This window comes from Suricata suricatta, chromosome 14 (assembly GCF_006229205.1).
Source record: "Suricata suricatta isolate VVHF042 chromosome 14, meerkat_22Aug2017_6uvM2_HiC, whole genome shotgun sequence".
Taxonomy (NCBI): Eukaryota; Metazoa; Chordata; class Mammalia; order Carnivora; family Herpestidae; genus Suricata; species Suricata suricatta.
Genome location: NC_043713.1, coordinates 17,950,124 through 17,963,145, shown reverse-complemented (window position 1 = coordinate 17,963,145; position 13,022 = coordinate 17,950,124). Strand labels below are relative to the sequence as shown.

The 13,022-nt window shown below is 33.9% G+C and overlaps 1 protein-coding gene across 1 annotated transcript in view; it reads left to right on the top strand.

Moving 5' to 3' along the window:
• The window catches only part of WDR7 (WD repeat domain 7), a 345,923-nt gene that overhangs the window by 104,047 nt on the left and 228,854 nt on the right, over window positions 1–13,022 (top strand). Inside the window, exon 17 of the mRNA XM_029921300.1 lies at window positions 12,797–12,895. Within this exon, the coding sequence (XP_029777160.1) occupies window positions 12,797–12,895 (99 nt within the window). The remainder of the gene's footprint in view (window positions 1–12,796; window positions 12,896–13,022) is intronic.

The following is a 13,022-nucleotide window of genomic DNA, read 5'->3' as shown; positions in this document are numbered from 1 at the left end:
AAGAAGCTCCCATATTCTCTACTCTCTCCCATCCTTTATTCCAACCCTACGTATTCACCCCTCTTGTGGCCCTTCCTCTGATTAAACTTGATATAAACCATTATAATATAACTGTATGTTATAGAAGACTTTTGGCTGGGCAACTTTATCCTTGTGTATGTATGAAATATATGTACAGAAAAGTGCACAAAACAGAAATATCTAGCTCAGTCACTCCTTTTACATGCTAAACACTCTTGTAACTATGTCCTTGGACAAGAAATTGAACTTTGCCAGCACTCCAGAAGTTGCTGGTATGTGCCCTTCCAATCATATGCCCCCTTCCAAAGGTCACTACTATCTTGCCTTCTGAGAAATTCCTTCTTTTCTTTCCTTTTGGTTATATCCATCTAAGTTTAAATCCCTAAACACTATAGTTTAATTTTTCCTGTGTTTTGAATTTTATACAAATTCAATCAGGCATGGAGTTACGTATTCTTTTGTGTTTGGCTGCTTTTGTGAGATTTATTGATGATGTTGCATTTGACTAAAGTTTATTCATTTCCATCGTTCATTTTTATTGGAGTATTGTATTCTGTTGAATGAATAGACCACAGTTTCTCCATCCATTTTCCTGTCAATAGACATTTAAATTATTTCCAGTTTTTGTTTTCCATAAATATTTCTGTGAACATTCTTGCATTTGAATCTCAATGTACCTTGTAAGTGCTTCTGTTGTGTACATAACTAAATGTGGAATTTCCACATATGTTTATCTTCAGCTGTAGCAGGTGTTGTCATGTTTTTCCCAGTGAGTGACTAATACGCATCCGTCAAAATGGCTAATGTGAAAAAGACGGAAAATACTGCACTGGCTAGGATATGGGGCAACAAATATACCACTGTGAGATATGCTGGCCAACCTTGAATAGTTTTCATCGTTTTCACTTTAGCCATTTTAGTGTGTGTATAGTAGTTTGCAGTGTGTTTAATTTACATTCCCCAGTTTCCATTAAGGTCGAACACTTTTTTTTGCATATTTATTGCTCAAATTTATATGTTCTTTTGTGAAGTGCCTGTTTGACTTGTGTGTCTATTAGGTTGTCATTAAAAAAAGATGACTTGTAAGGGTTGATCTGTGACTGTCCTTGATATGAGCCCTTTGTTATATGTATTGCAAATATTTATTTGCCTTCCTGCCTATCTTTGAAATTTAGCATCTCTCCATTTCAGTGGAATCTATCATTTTTTTCATTTATGATTAATATTTTTGTGTTCTGCTTAAGAAATTAGCCTGATATCATGAGACTCTTCTGTTTTAGGCAATTTTTTTGTTTTACTGATTTTATTTAGATCTACAATCTGCCTACAATTCAGTTGTGGGTATAATGGGAAGCAGGAGTCCTGTTTCACTTTTTTCTTTCATACAATTCTGTGTTAGTGCAGTATGATTTATCCAAGAGACAATCCTCCACTGCTTTGCAGCACCATCTTTGTTGTAAATAACATGTTCTTTGAGAGAGAATCCCAGGCAGCCACTGACAGTGCAGAGCTCAATGCAGGGCTTGAACTCTTTGATCCGATTTGTTCCTGGGACTGTTTGTGCCTGTTGATTTGCTTGTGTATCCTTGTGCCTTAATTACTATAGCTGCGTAAGAAAACTCGGTAGTCAGTAGATCATGTCTTCCAAACTTATTCTTAAATAATGTTATGGCTATTCTTGTTTCCTTGAATTTCTCAGGTGTCAGTTTAAAGCTAGTTTCTTAATTGTTATATAAACCTATTCTGATTTCAACTGCCATTTTATTGAATTTATAGATGAGTTTGGGGAGAATTAATATTTTGAGGGATTCATTCATTCAATATATTTAATATATTCAACTCTGCTATATTCCTATTTTTTTTTAGGTCTGATTTAGCTATGTTAACTCTTCTGTTGTTTTCTGTGTAGAGGTCTTATGTACTTTAGATTTAGATTTATTCCTAGATATGGCTTTTAAAAATATTCTTGTAACTGGTAATGAATATTTTCTTTTCTGTGCCTCTGACACAGAAATGCAGATGATCTTTAGATATTGACCTTATATCAAGCAGTCATGCTAAATTCAACTATTATTTGTAGATAGTTGGACTATATGGACATTCATATGGGATGTTTTTTCTATTTCCAATGTTTTCCCAACTTCTAAACTTTCATAATTCTGATATTTCCTATATGCTTCTTACTGGTAATCTTTAAGAAATTAACTCTCCATTATCCCTTTGCTAAATGTTTATCATCAGTGTATGTCGGGTTTTATCATGCTTTTTCTGTATTGAGATGAATAAATAATTTTTCCTTTTAATCTGTTGTGATGCATTATTGTCTTATATATTGTTGCATTTGGTTTTATATATATATATATAAATATATATACATATATATTTTTTTTTTTTCAGGAGAAAGTCCTTTCTTCTAATGCCCTTATAAATTGTTATGTCATTCAGGTTTCAAAAAACTGATCAAGGGACCTTTTCTTTTTTTCTATTTTCAGGTAGAATTTGTGTAAGATTGGCATTTTTTTCCATAAATGTGCAGGAGAATTTGCTGGATTTAGAGCTAGCGGTTTTTTTTGTGGGAAGTTTTTAAATTTGGGGTTTAATTTCTCTCATTGTCATGTGACCCTTCAAATTTTCTGTTTCTTCTTGTGTTTGTTTTAATTAAGTAGCACATATTCAGTGATTTTTCTAGTTCTTTTAAATTTACTGTCCTTGGAAAATATATTATCTTTTAATTTTCTTTAATATCTATAGGGATATCACCATTTTTTTTCTTATATTAATCATTTGTAGCTTTTCTCTATTTTTTGATCAGTCTCCTCAGGGGCTTATGAGTCTTATTAGTTATTTTAATGAATCCACTCTGCCTTTGTTTATCCTTTCTAGTGCATATTTTTTCCAATTTCACTGAAGTCAGCTCTTCTATATTCTTTGGATTTAATAGACTATTTTTTCTTTTAGCTTTCTAATATTGATGGTTACTTACCAATTTTAATCCCTTCGTTCTTCAGAGTATACACCCAAAGTAATGTTATCTGTGGATAAAGACAATTTTACTTCTTTTCAGAAGTAAAATTTTATTTTTAAATAAAATTTGCATTTTATTTTTCTTGCTTTACTGCACAGGTAAGGAGTTAGAACATGATGTTAAATTGAAGAAGTTAGAGTAGACCTCCTTGCCTTGTTCCCAACCATGGGATAAAGCATTCAGTCTTTTTAAGTATGAGGTTAGCTGCAGGTTCTTCTTAGATGAGGAAGATGTTAAGGAAGTTACTTCTCTTCCTAGTTTGTTGATAATTGTTTTTTATTATAAATGATTTTAATTTTGTCAGATGGTTTTGTTGAAATTAGCAAATGAGTTTTCTCCTTTACTTTCTTAAGGCAAATGAGCTTTTGAATTTTAAAACAACCGTGTGATCCTAAGGTAGACCACACTTGGTCATGATAAATTCTTCTTCTTCTAGATTGCTTAATATAATTTGCTAAAATTTGTTAAGAGTTTGTTATGTTCATGAGGGATTTTGGTCTACAATTTTCATTTCTAATAATGTTCTTTGTTCAACTTTGGTAACAAGATTAATGCTAGAGTTAGAATCCTGTGTGTGTGTGTGTGTGTGTATGTGTGTGTGTGTGTGTTTTCTGAAAGGGTTTGTGTAGGATTGATATTATTTCTTCTTGCTTGTTTGATCTAATTCACTAATGAAAGTACATGGACCTGGAGTTTTCTATATGGGGAGGGTCTTAACTACAAATTTAGATGCTTTAATAGATTAGGGTGTTTTTCTTTTTTAATTATTTCATCTTGGGTGAACTTTGGTAGTTTGTGTCAAAGTTATTGTCCAAAAAAACCTTAATAGTCTCCTGTTTTTCTTTTAATATCCTATCTGTAGGATTTGAAAGGGTATCCCCTCTCTCATTTCTGTTATTTATAATTTATGAATTTTCTCTCTTCTCCTGAGTAGTCTGGCAGTGATTGTGGATTTGCTTATTCCTCCTTGCATATGTATTAGTTTTTGCTTCATATGTTACAAAGGTCTCTTATTAGGTAATCCTTTAGGATTGTTTTTTCTTATGGATTTTTTTTTTACTTGTCTCATTATGAAATGACCTCTTTTATCCTTGATAATATCTTTTGCTTTGAAGTCGACTTTGTTTATAATAATATAGCCATTTTAGCCTTTTCTGCCAATACTATTATTGGCATGGTATGTATTGTCCCATCCTTTTACTTTTCATCTATTTTGCATCTTTACATTTAAAGTCTGTTTCTGATAGGCAATATGGCCTACTTCTTAACTGGCAGTATCTAAACCATTTACATTTAATGTGTTTATTGACATGGTTAGGTTAGGTTTGAGTCTATCATTCTGCTCTTTTTTCTCCTTATCTCATTTGTTCTTTGTTCCTTCTTTTTTTTTTTTTCTGCTAATAGTCTTTTTGTTTTATTTCACTTTATCCTCTTTATTGCCTTATAAGCTAAATCTTTGTTATTTTAGTGGTAATTTTAGAGTTTATAGTTTACATAGATTTTTAACTTATCTCAGTGTACCTTTAAATGGTATTACCATTTAACATTAAAAAATTTTTTTTTAATGTCTATTTTTGAGAGAGAAAGAGACAGCACGAGTGGGGAAGAGGCAGAAAGAGAGAATGAGAGTGAGAGCAAGAGTGAGTGAGAGAGAGAATGAATCTGAAATGGGCACCAGGCTCTGAGCTGTCAGCACAGAGCCTTACATAGGGCTCAAACTCTCAACGACGAGATCTTGTCCTGAGTTGAAGTCAGATGTTTAACCAACTGAGCCACACAGAAGCCTCTACCATTTAATATTTAATATAAAAACTGTAAAATGTTTTACTTGCATTTTTTACTTCCTGGCCTTTGTGCTATTTTTTTCTTGTATTTTACATTTTTGTATATTATAAACTCTAAAAAGCAGTATTATTTAATAGTTGTATTTTACAGATATTTAAATAGTAAAAACCATACATATTTACCTATATAATTACATTTTTGGTGCTCTTCATTCCTTTTTATAATCTGGATTTTTATCTGGTATAATTCTTTTTTTCTACCCAAAGTACTTGCTACATTTCTTGTAGTGAAGGTCTGCTATTCTTTCAGCTTTATGTCTGAAAACATGTTTATTTGCTTTTTGACTTTGAAAGATATTTTTGGTATAGAATTCTAGGTTGACCATTTGTATCTTTCAGTACTTTAGAAATGATACTTTATTGTGTTCTCACTTGCATTGTTTTTAACAAGAAGTTTGATGTCATTCATATTTTCCTCTGTATGTAAATAACATTTAAAAATGTTCACAACGTGCTATCTTAAAGATTTTCTTTTTGTTATTTGCTTTTGAACCCTTTCCTTATTAGGTGCGTTAGTGTAGTTTTATGTTTCTTGTGGTTGAGGTTCATTAAGCTTATTTTTGTAGTTTTTATTAATATGAAACATTTTTCACCATTATTTCTCCAAATAATCTATGTGTCTGCTCTTTTCTATCTTTAGTGGACTCAAATTATATGTACATTAGGCCACTTGAAATTGTTTCATAGCTCACTGATGCTTTATTTTCAGATTTTTTTCCCTCTCTATGTTTTGATTAGTTTCTGCTGCAATGTCTTCAAGTTCATTCATCTTTTCTAGCAATATCCAAACTGCTATTAAGCCCAACCAGCATATTTTTCATCTCAGATATCAGATATTATGATTTGCATGTCCACAATTTTGATTTGAGTCTTTTTTATGTATTTGTTGTCTCTATGTAACTTTTTTCAATATATGAGTGACAGTTATAATAGCTGTTTTACTACTCTTATTTGATAACTTTGACATCCCTGTCAGTTTGGGGTTGTTTTTAATTGATGTTTTCCCTCATCCTTATGGACTGTGCTTTTCTGCTTCTTTGTGTGCCTGATAATCATTGTTAAATGGCAGATATTTGGATTTTACTTGTTTGGTTACTGAATATTTTTGTTATAATTTTTTAAAGCTATATTCTGGATGCAGTTAAGTTACTTGGAAGGAATTTGATCTTTTTATGGTCTTTTATGATTTGTTTGGTAGGTTTGGAGTCATGCTCTAAGACTAATTTCCCATTACTGAGGCCAGACCTTCCTGAGTATCTGGTACCCCACAAGTTCTGAGTTTTCCAATCGGGCTAGTGGGAGCAACACACACACACTTTAGTAGTTTCCTCACACATATGAATTGATTGGCGCTCTACTGAATATGTGAGGGGGACATCTGAAGGACTTTGATCCTTGAAGCTCTCTTCTCTAGCTGCTCTGGTTTCCTAGACTCACAGCTCTGTCTCCTTAACTCAGGAAAACTGCTGGGCTGTTCCTAAATCCTCCTTCTTGTATCTTGGCCTAGAAACTCCCACAAAGCATAACTGAGGGTAATCATAGGGCTGTTTATCTTCCAACTCCTGACTCTCAGTCCATCATCACTTGATGTCCAGTGACTTGAAACCATCGTTTTATGTATTTTTTGGGTGGGGGGTGTTTTAGATGGGATTATAGGTCTGTTTCATGTTATTCCATCTTGTCCAGAAATGGAAGTTCCTCTCCCTTTACTTAAAAAAATTTTTTTAACTTTATTTTATGAGAGAGAGAGAGTACACAGGAGAGGCAGAGAAAAGAACGGGAGACAGAGAGAGAGAGAGAGAGAATCCCAAGCAGACTCTGCACTGTCAGGGCAGAGCCCCATGTGGGGCTTGAACCCACAAACCATGAGATCATGACCTGAACCAAAATCAAGATTCAGATGCTTAATTGACTGAGCCACAAAGGCACCCCCAAAAGGTTCTAAATATACTATTACTTCATAAAGTAAATATTGTTTATGTTACATAAAGTTGTAATATTTTTATAGCCATCATTTCAGGGAGAGATGGAAACAGGTTCACAAAGCTAAAAGATGGACTTAAAATATGATTAGTTATAGAGGTATGATTAGGATACAGTAGTACCTTTTAACTCTAGATCTGTGCTTTTTCTACAATAACATGTATTTCTGTTCTAAATCCACGGAAAATGTCTTCCAGATTATAAAGTACAAATCGGTGGCAGGGCACACCCTGCTTTATTTAATTAGTTTAGAGCTTCATTTAAGACCAATGCCTGTTAGAGATTTTATTTGTTGTCCTCATCATTACCATCTTCATTATCATTCTTTACAGTTGATGTTTCTTCTTAGGTGAGTTTTCTCCCTCTGTAATCATAGCAGCAGATATAAACGGACCAGTGTAATTTGTGACATTGTCATGATACATTGTGTACTTCACCACCGTTATAGTATTCAATTTACTCACTAGGTCAGGTCTGAGGATGTTACTGTTGGAACACTTTAATGTTACTCTTCTCATAAAGCCTCATGTTTTGAGAGCAGTGAGGGAGAATTGAGTCTTTTTCTAAAGCATTTATTTAAGGCAGTAGAATTAGGAGTTTTCATTTTGAAATAACACAGATGCTTATCTTAAAGTAAAGGTTAGCAATCTGTAGTGAGAGTTACATGGCAAAATACCTTAGGATGGCACCACAAAACCCACTTTCTATTTGAATATTGAAAGTACGGAGTAATTATCTCTTTAACCACTATTTGTGAACACTTCTCCCCCCGCCCCCAAACATCTCTATTTAGGACATTAGATTATTATGATGTATACTCTCTTGAGTAGATTATATATATCTAGTAGATAACTCATGAACATAAACAACCAGTTTAGGATAAGACGTGGTAAGAGAATGGACGAAAGCCCTGAGTTCTTGGACTACAGTTCAATGGTTAGGGTAGTATATTTCATCTTTTCTGCTCTGACTTCTCTTACCTTGGTTTTCTTTTAAACATTTTCCTCTTTCCTTACGTTTTCGTTTCCTGACTCCCACTGCAGTGCACATTGACTCACCATCCCTTTTTCAAGCTGGATTGCAAACACGAATATGCTCCTTTTCGATAAACTGTCACTTATATGTCGGCAAATACTTGTTCAGCTGCAAAATAATCTATACAGAGTAAAGACTTTAGCTGGGGATTGGACCTTTCATAGACATTTGGGTCTGAGAATAAAGATGATCTGGATAGTTCAGCTAACGTAATTCCTCATACACATTATCAGGGTATTTCATTGGAAAATAATTTCTTCACAGGAGGTTTATTTTGTCTAGCTGTGGGGTTTGTTAATTCAGCCTCTGCCAATAATTAACAGTGACTGACAAGTCATGTACTTTTTGGTAGAGACAGTTTTTATTTATTAGATACTCGATTGTGCACTTTATAAAAACATCTCATTTGAGAAAGAGATCAGAAATGTCAAACTAAATTTTTGTTCATAGTTATACAGCCCAAAATCTGCCCATATCTCTAGGCTTTTCTACATTCTGACATGCTGTATTTCTCTTGATCAATTCAATAATCTCATGGCATAAGTCTTTGGTCTGTGTCTAGTGCTTATCTTGATTGTGACCCCCGTGTCTACACTAGTAGTGCATCTTTACTCAGTGGTTGGGATGGAAACAAATCTAAGCAACTTAAGTATGTATATGTTTGTGTAATAGTATCTGCCATTTTATTTTTCAGAGAAGGATTTAATTCAGGTTGTGTAAACTTGAAGTAGGAGGTAGTCATTGTTATATTATTTCAGGAAACATTTATGTAAATTAACCAATAATTTCTCACCATCTTTTTCCAGGGTCTATAGCGAGAAACATGGAGTACATATATCAGGTTAATGGATGGACCTGAAGACTCCTTAAAATTTTGTGTTTGAATTTATATGCCTTTAGGAAAAATCAGCATATAACTTTGGTCTTTGGAAGCTCGAAGGGCAGACTTTTGCTCTTTTTGTTCACTAATTTGGCACAAGTGCTTTGAACAGTGACTAGTACACAGAAGGGACTCAAAAAATACTTGAATGAATGAATCTATAGATACCTTCTCTATATGCTTCCAGGGTCAGTGTGTCAGAAACTAGGTGCTGAATCTGTAAGGGGGACACAACAGATCCCTGCCTTCAAGGAGCTTCTGTCTAGCAGAAGAGATTCAGAAGAATACAATTTATATAATATTTTGATTAGTTATTTGCTTTTCCTGCCAGACTCTCAGTAACCGAGTAACTTTGTCTAATCTTTTTGAATTTTTATATACTTAGCCTAATGTCTGGCACACAGTAGGGCCTTATTGTTAATTAAACGAAATAGGAATTTTTAACAGCTTAATATGTCTAATTCAAGTTAGTGCTTATGTAATAACTTTACCTTTAACTGTAATGAACTCCACACACAACCTCCCCCCCACCATTGTTTTGGCTCTTAGCTCATTTATGTATTTTGGGTGTTAGTAATGAGACCTTTTACAGAAGTGTGATTTTTAAAATTCTTAAATTTTTACTTTTTGAACTCTGGCTGGAGTTATAGGCCAAGGTAAAATTGTCATCTCATCTGAACTTTTTCTACCTCTGCCGTAGTCCAATGGTGGTCTACAGGTTAAGTAGAGTTACCGTATTTTTCAAACATTATCAGCACTTTTGTATTTTGCCTTGATGTATGTCAGTCAGAACGCCATCTTGGGCTGTTAATGCATTCTGTCTTACGGTAGGTGCTTATCCTTCCTGTTTCCTGGAACTTTGTCCTTCCTTATTGCCGTTAGATGTTTTGTGCTTCCCCCATGGTGTTTTGAGGAAGTCCTTTTTTTTGTAGAATGTTTGGTCAGTGATTTATCCTAATGCTTCCTGTGGATCTAAAAGAAGATGAGAACGCTCAGCAGAGACACACAGGAGATCTATAGCAGGGCAGGTGTGACTCTAAGATCCCTGTATTGGAAGGCAGACCTAGTGTGCATGCCTCCTCTGTCCTCCCCTCTTGAAGCTTCATGATTATCTCATAACGCTTTGGTAAAGGGATTCATTATTAAATACTTTAAATTATTTATTAGTGTTAAGCCTTGGAAAAACTTCTTTAAGCATTGCACTTGGTTTTATAGGAAATTTTATTTTCTAGATTTTTTTGTCCTGAAAAATGTATTGAAAGGGGTTATTTGTATTCCTGTCCCAGGAGGCTAATGAGGTTTAGACCAATAACTTGCTGCCTAAAGTAAGTTCACTTTCTGTCCGTGATGTATTTTTCATGTCACAGTGGCAGTTGGGAACAATGGAGTTCAGAGTTCATATGAAGACTGAAGTAGGCTTATTCAAAAACCGAAAACCCTGGGTGTTGTATTAGGTACATGTTGTCTGATGGGAAGCCAGAGCACATGTGTGCACATGTATGTTGTCACGTGGGTTCTTTTATCTTCGCCTCTCTGCTCACGTGCTACTAAGCGGTCAAAGAGGCTCTCAGCTGCCAAATAATAGAACTTAGGCCACTTCTGTCATCACTGGAAGCTGACACTTTTTTCCTATATTCTTAATAAGAGAAGCCAGTTGGTAATTATCATCGCAGCTTTTTTGTTTTAAGAAACCAAATGCTCATTTATGCTGTAAATTTTCAGTATTCAGTGCCACATATGACCTCTTCGGATTTCTTTATTTGTAATTAAATCTTGAGGTCTTTTTGTGGAAGTGGTACTTCTTAAATTTCTTTTGCTGATTTTTTTTTTCTGTGTGTGGATGGTTTTCAAAGCTCAAGCAGTGTTTAATTTGAATATTCTCAATTAATTATAAAAGTAGTTCCAGATTCTGCAGTTTTAATTATGAGGTAGTCTGACTGAAATACATTTTGGTGATGCAGAGATTTTTTTTAAAGCATAGTAAATCTGATTTCTTGATTTCTCTTACAGTAGTCTTGATTTTTATTTTTTTAGTGCTCACAGAATTTATTAAAGGAAAATGTAAATGACTTTTTCTTCAACAATCTCCTTTAAACAGGACTCCAAAACTCTGATATGTACAGCCTGTTTATTTCTCCCATTAAAAATAAACTTACATATATTGAACATCATTCTAGTAAGACCTATTATGCTTATTCTGGCAGTTTCCTCAGTAGCATTTCTGCTTTCCTTTACCCTGTGACTCTCAGAGAAGATGTGCTTTCATCCGAGACTCATTTGACCTGGCTCTGTCACTGGTGATGGCCCCCTGCCTTGCTCTTTTATTCATTTGTATTGCATTTCCTCACCTTCTAATTCTGGTGTAGTCTCACTTAAGAGTAAAATGAGATGCAGTTACCACAATCTTTTCAGGGATGATAATATTTTCTCCTTTTTACTTAATAATTTTACTTAAAAAAAAAAAAGCCCAGCTGTTGAAAATCACCAGAGGAACTTTGTCAACAAGTTTGGTGGCATGAAAGCGAAAGCCTGACAATTTACTGTTAGCTGTTCAGGCTTACCAACTTCTTTGCACGAGAAAGTGAATGTTTAATAGGCCATAATAACTGAATGCATAATTAAAAACGATTTAAAAAGTGAAAAATTTATTCAACGGCACATAGAAATATTTGAGATTTCTTTGCAAGATTACAGTAGAATTCTTAGATCTTATGACATATGCAATTAGAAGCTCTGGGTGTTTTTTGTAAACATAACATCATAAAGTCATTTAATTTCATAAAGAACCAAAAATAGGTCTGTAATAATAAAAAATATTATAAATTCCCAAACCAAACTTTCATGTGTGCAAGATGTGCTTCTTAGGGTTTATGGAGTTGGATTTTCTGCTTTTTATTCCTGTTCATGTACTTCTTTAAGTTGTGCTGTTTACTACGCCACGCGTGCCTGACTGACATTATGACGCACTTGTGTGGAAATTATGAAAAGTTGTTTTCACGCAGCTGTCCTGCCATGACAAAGGAACTTCGCTGCATGAAAAACAAACATATCATTCAGTGGACAATGCTTAATCTGTTCAGGAGCCCAAACCCATTGCTGTTCAATGACAGAAGAAAGGAGAGGGATTAATTTGAAGATGCTTGTGCATGACATATGGTAATTTCTCCATAGGAAGGAAGTGTCAAATGGTGACCTCTAAATCTTAACATTGACCTCCAGTTGTAGAATGTGTGTGCCATACGGTCTTTTTGCCTTTTCATATGATAATTTAAGCTGAAACATTTTCCTGGTAACATTACTTTTTTGGGGGGTGGGGTGAGGGCTGTTCCCTGTGTTTTATAAAGATTAGAAGACTCACAATAATTTATTTTTGTAATATAAAGCATTTGTATTATAAGAATATTTTTTAAACTTCAAAGAATGGTGCTATGTTAGGGTTCTTCTCAGAAAAGTAAAGTTTAGTATATATATATTCTATACAAGTTGGTATATTTTAAATTGTATTTTTATAAAATGAGTGTGGAAGATTGAAATGATCTCAGTGGATGTTGGTTTCAGATGTTAAAAAATAATTTACACATGAAGTTAGGAAATAAATTATTGGAAAAATATAATTGACAGTGTGAAGACCAGCATAAACTTTTCAGTATGTGACACATTTTAAGAATTTTATTTTTGCTAATTCTTAATGTCTGTCATTTTTTCCTTGTAGCTTTAGTTGTTTTAGAACTGTTTTTCTGTATTAATTGATACATTGATAAATTAGAATATTAAATAGATTTGGTTTCAAGAGGAATTTGAACCACAGTGTAGTTGCTATTCAAATGTATCATTTCTCTGCTGTAATCCTTAATGATCATGCCCTTCTGATTAAAACATCATTTTTCAGTTCTCCATTTACTATATTTTGCCAACTTTGTTTTTCATTCTTCACTAATACTGAGCTTTTTTTCAGAAGCCGCTGTACCTCAATTCTCTCCTCTTTATTTCTTCTGTTTTCTCTGCAAGTTCCTGCTCCTGTCATTTCTGCTCGGTCTGATGCTGATCACTCTGGCTCTGACCCTGCTTCTACTCCTGCTTTACATTCCTGTTTCTTAGTAAATGAAGGTATTCTCTCTCAACTTTCTAACAACTCCCTTTCAGTCTGTGCTTTATTCTGATATGACGTTCTTTTTATCTAATTTATACATTTATCTGTTTTGTTATGTATGTTATATATGATATCCTCAAGTTT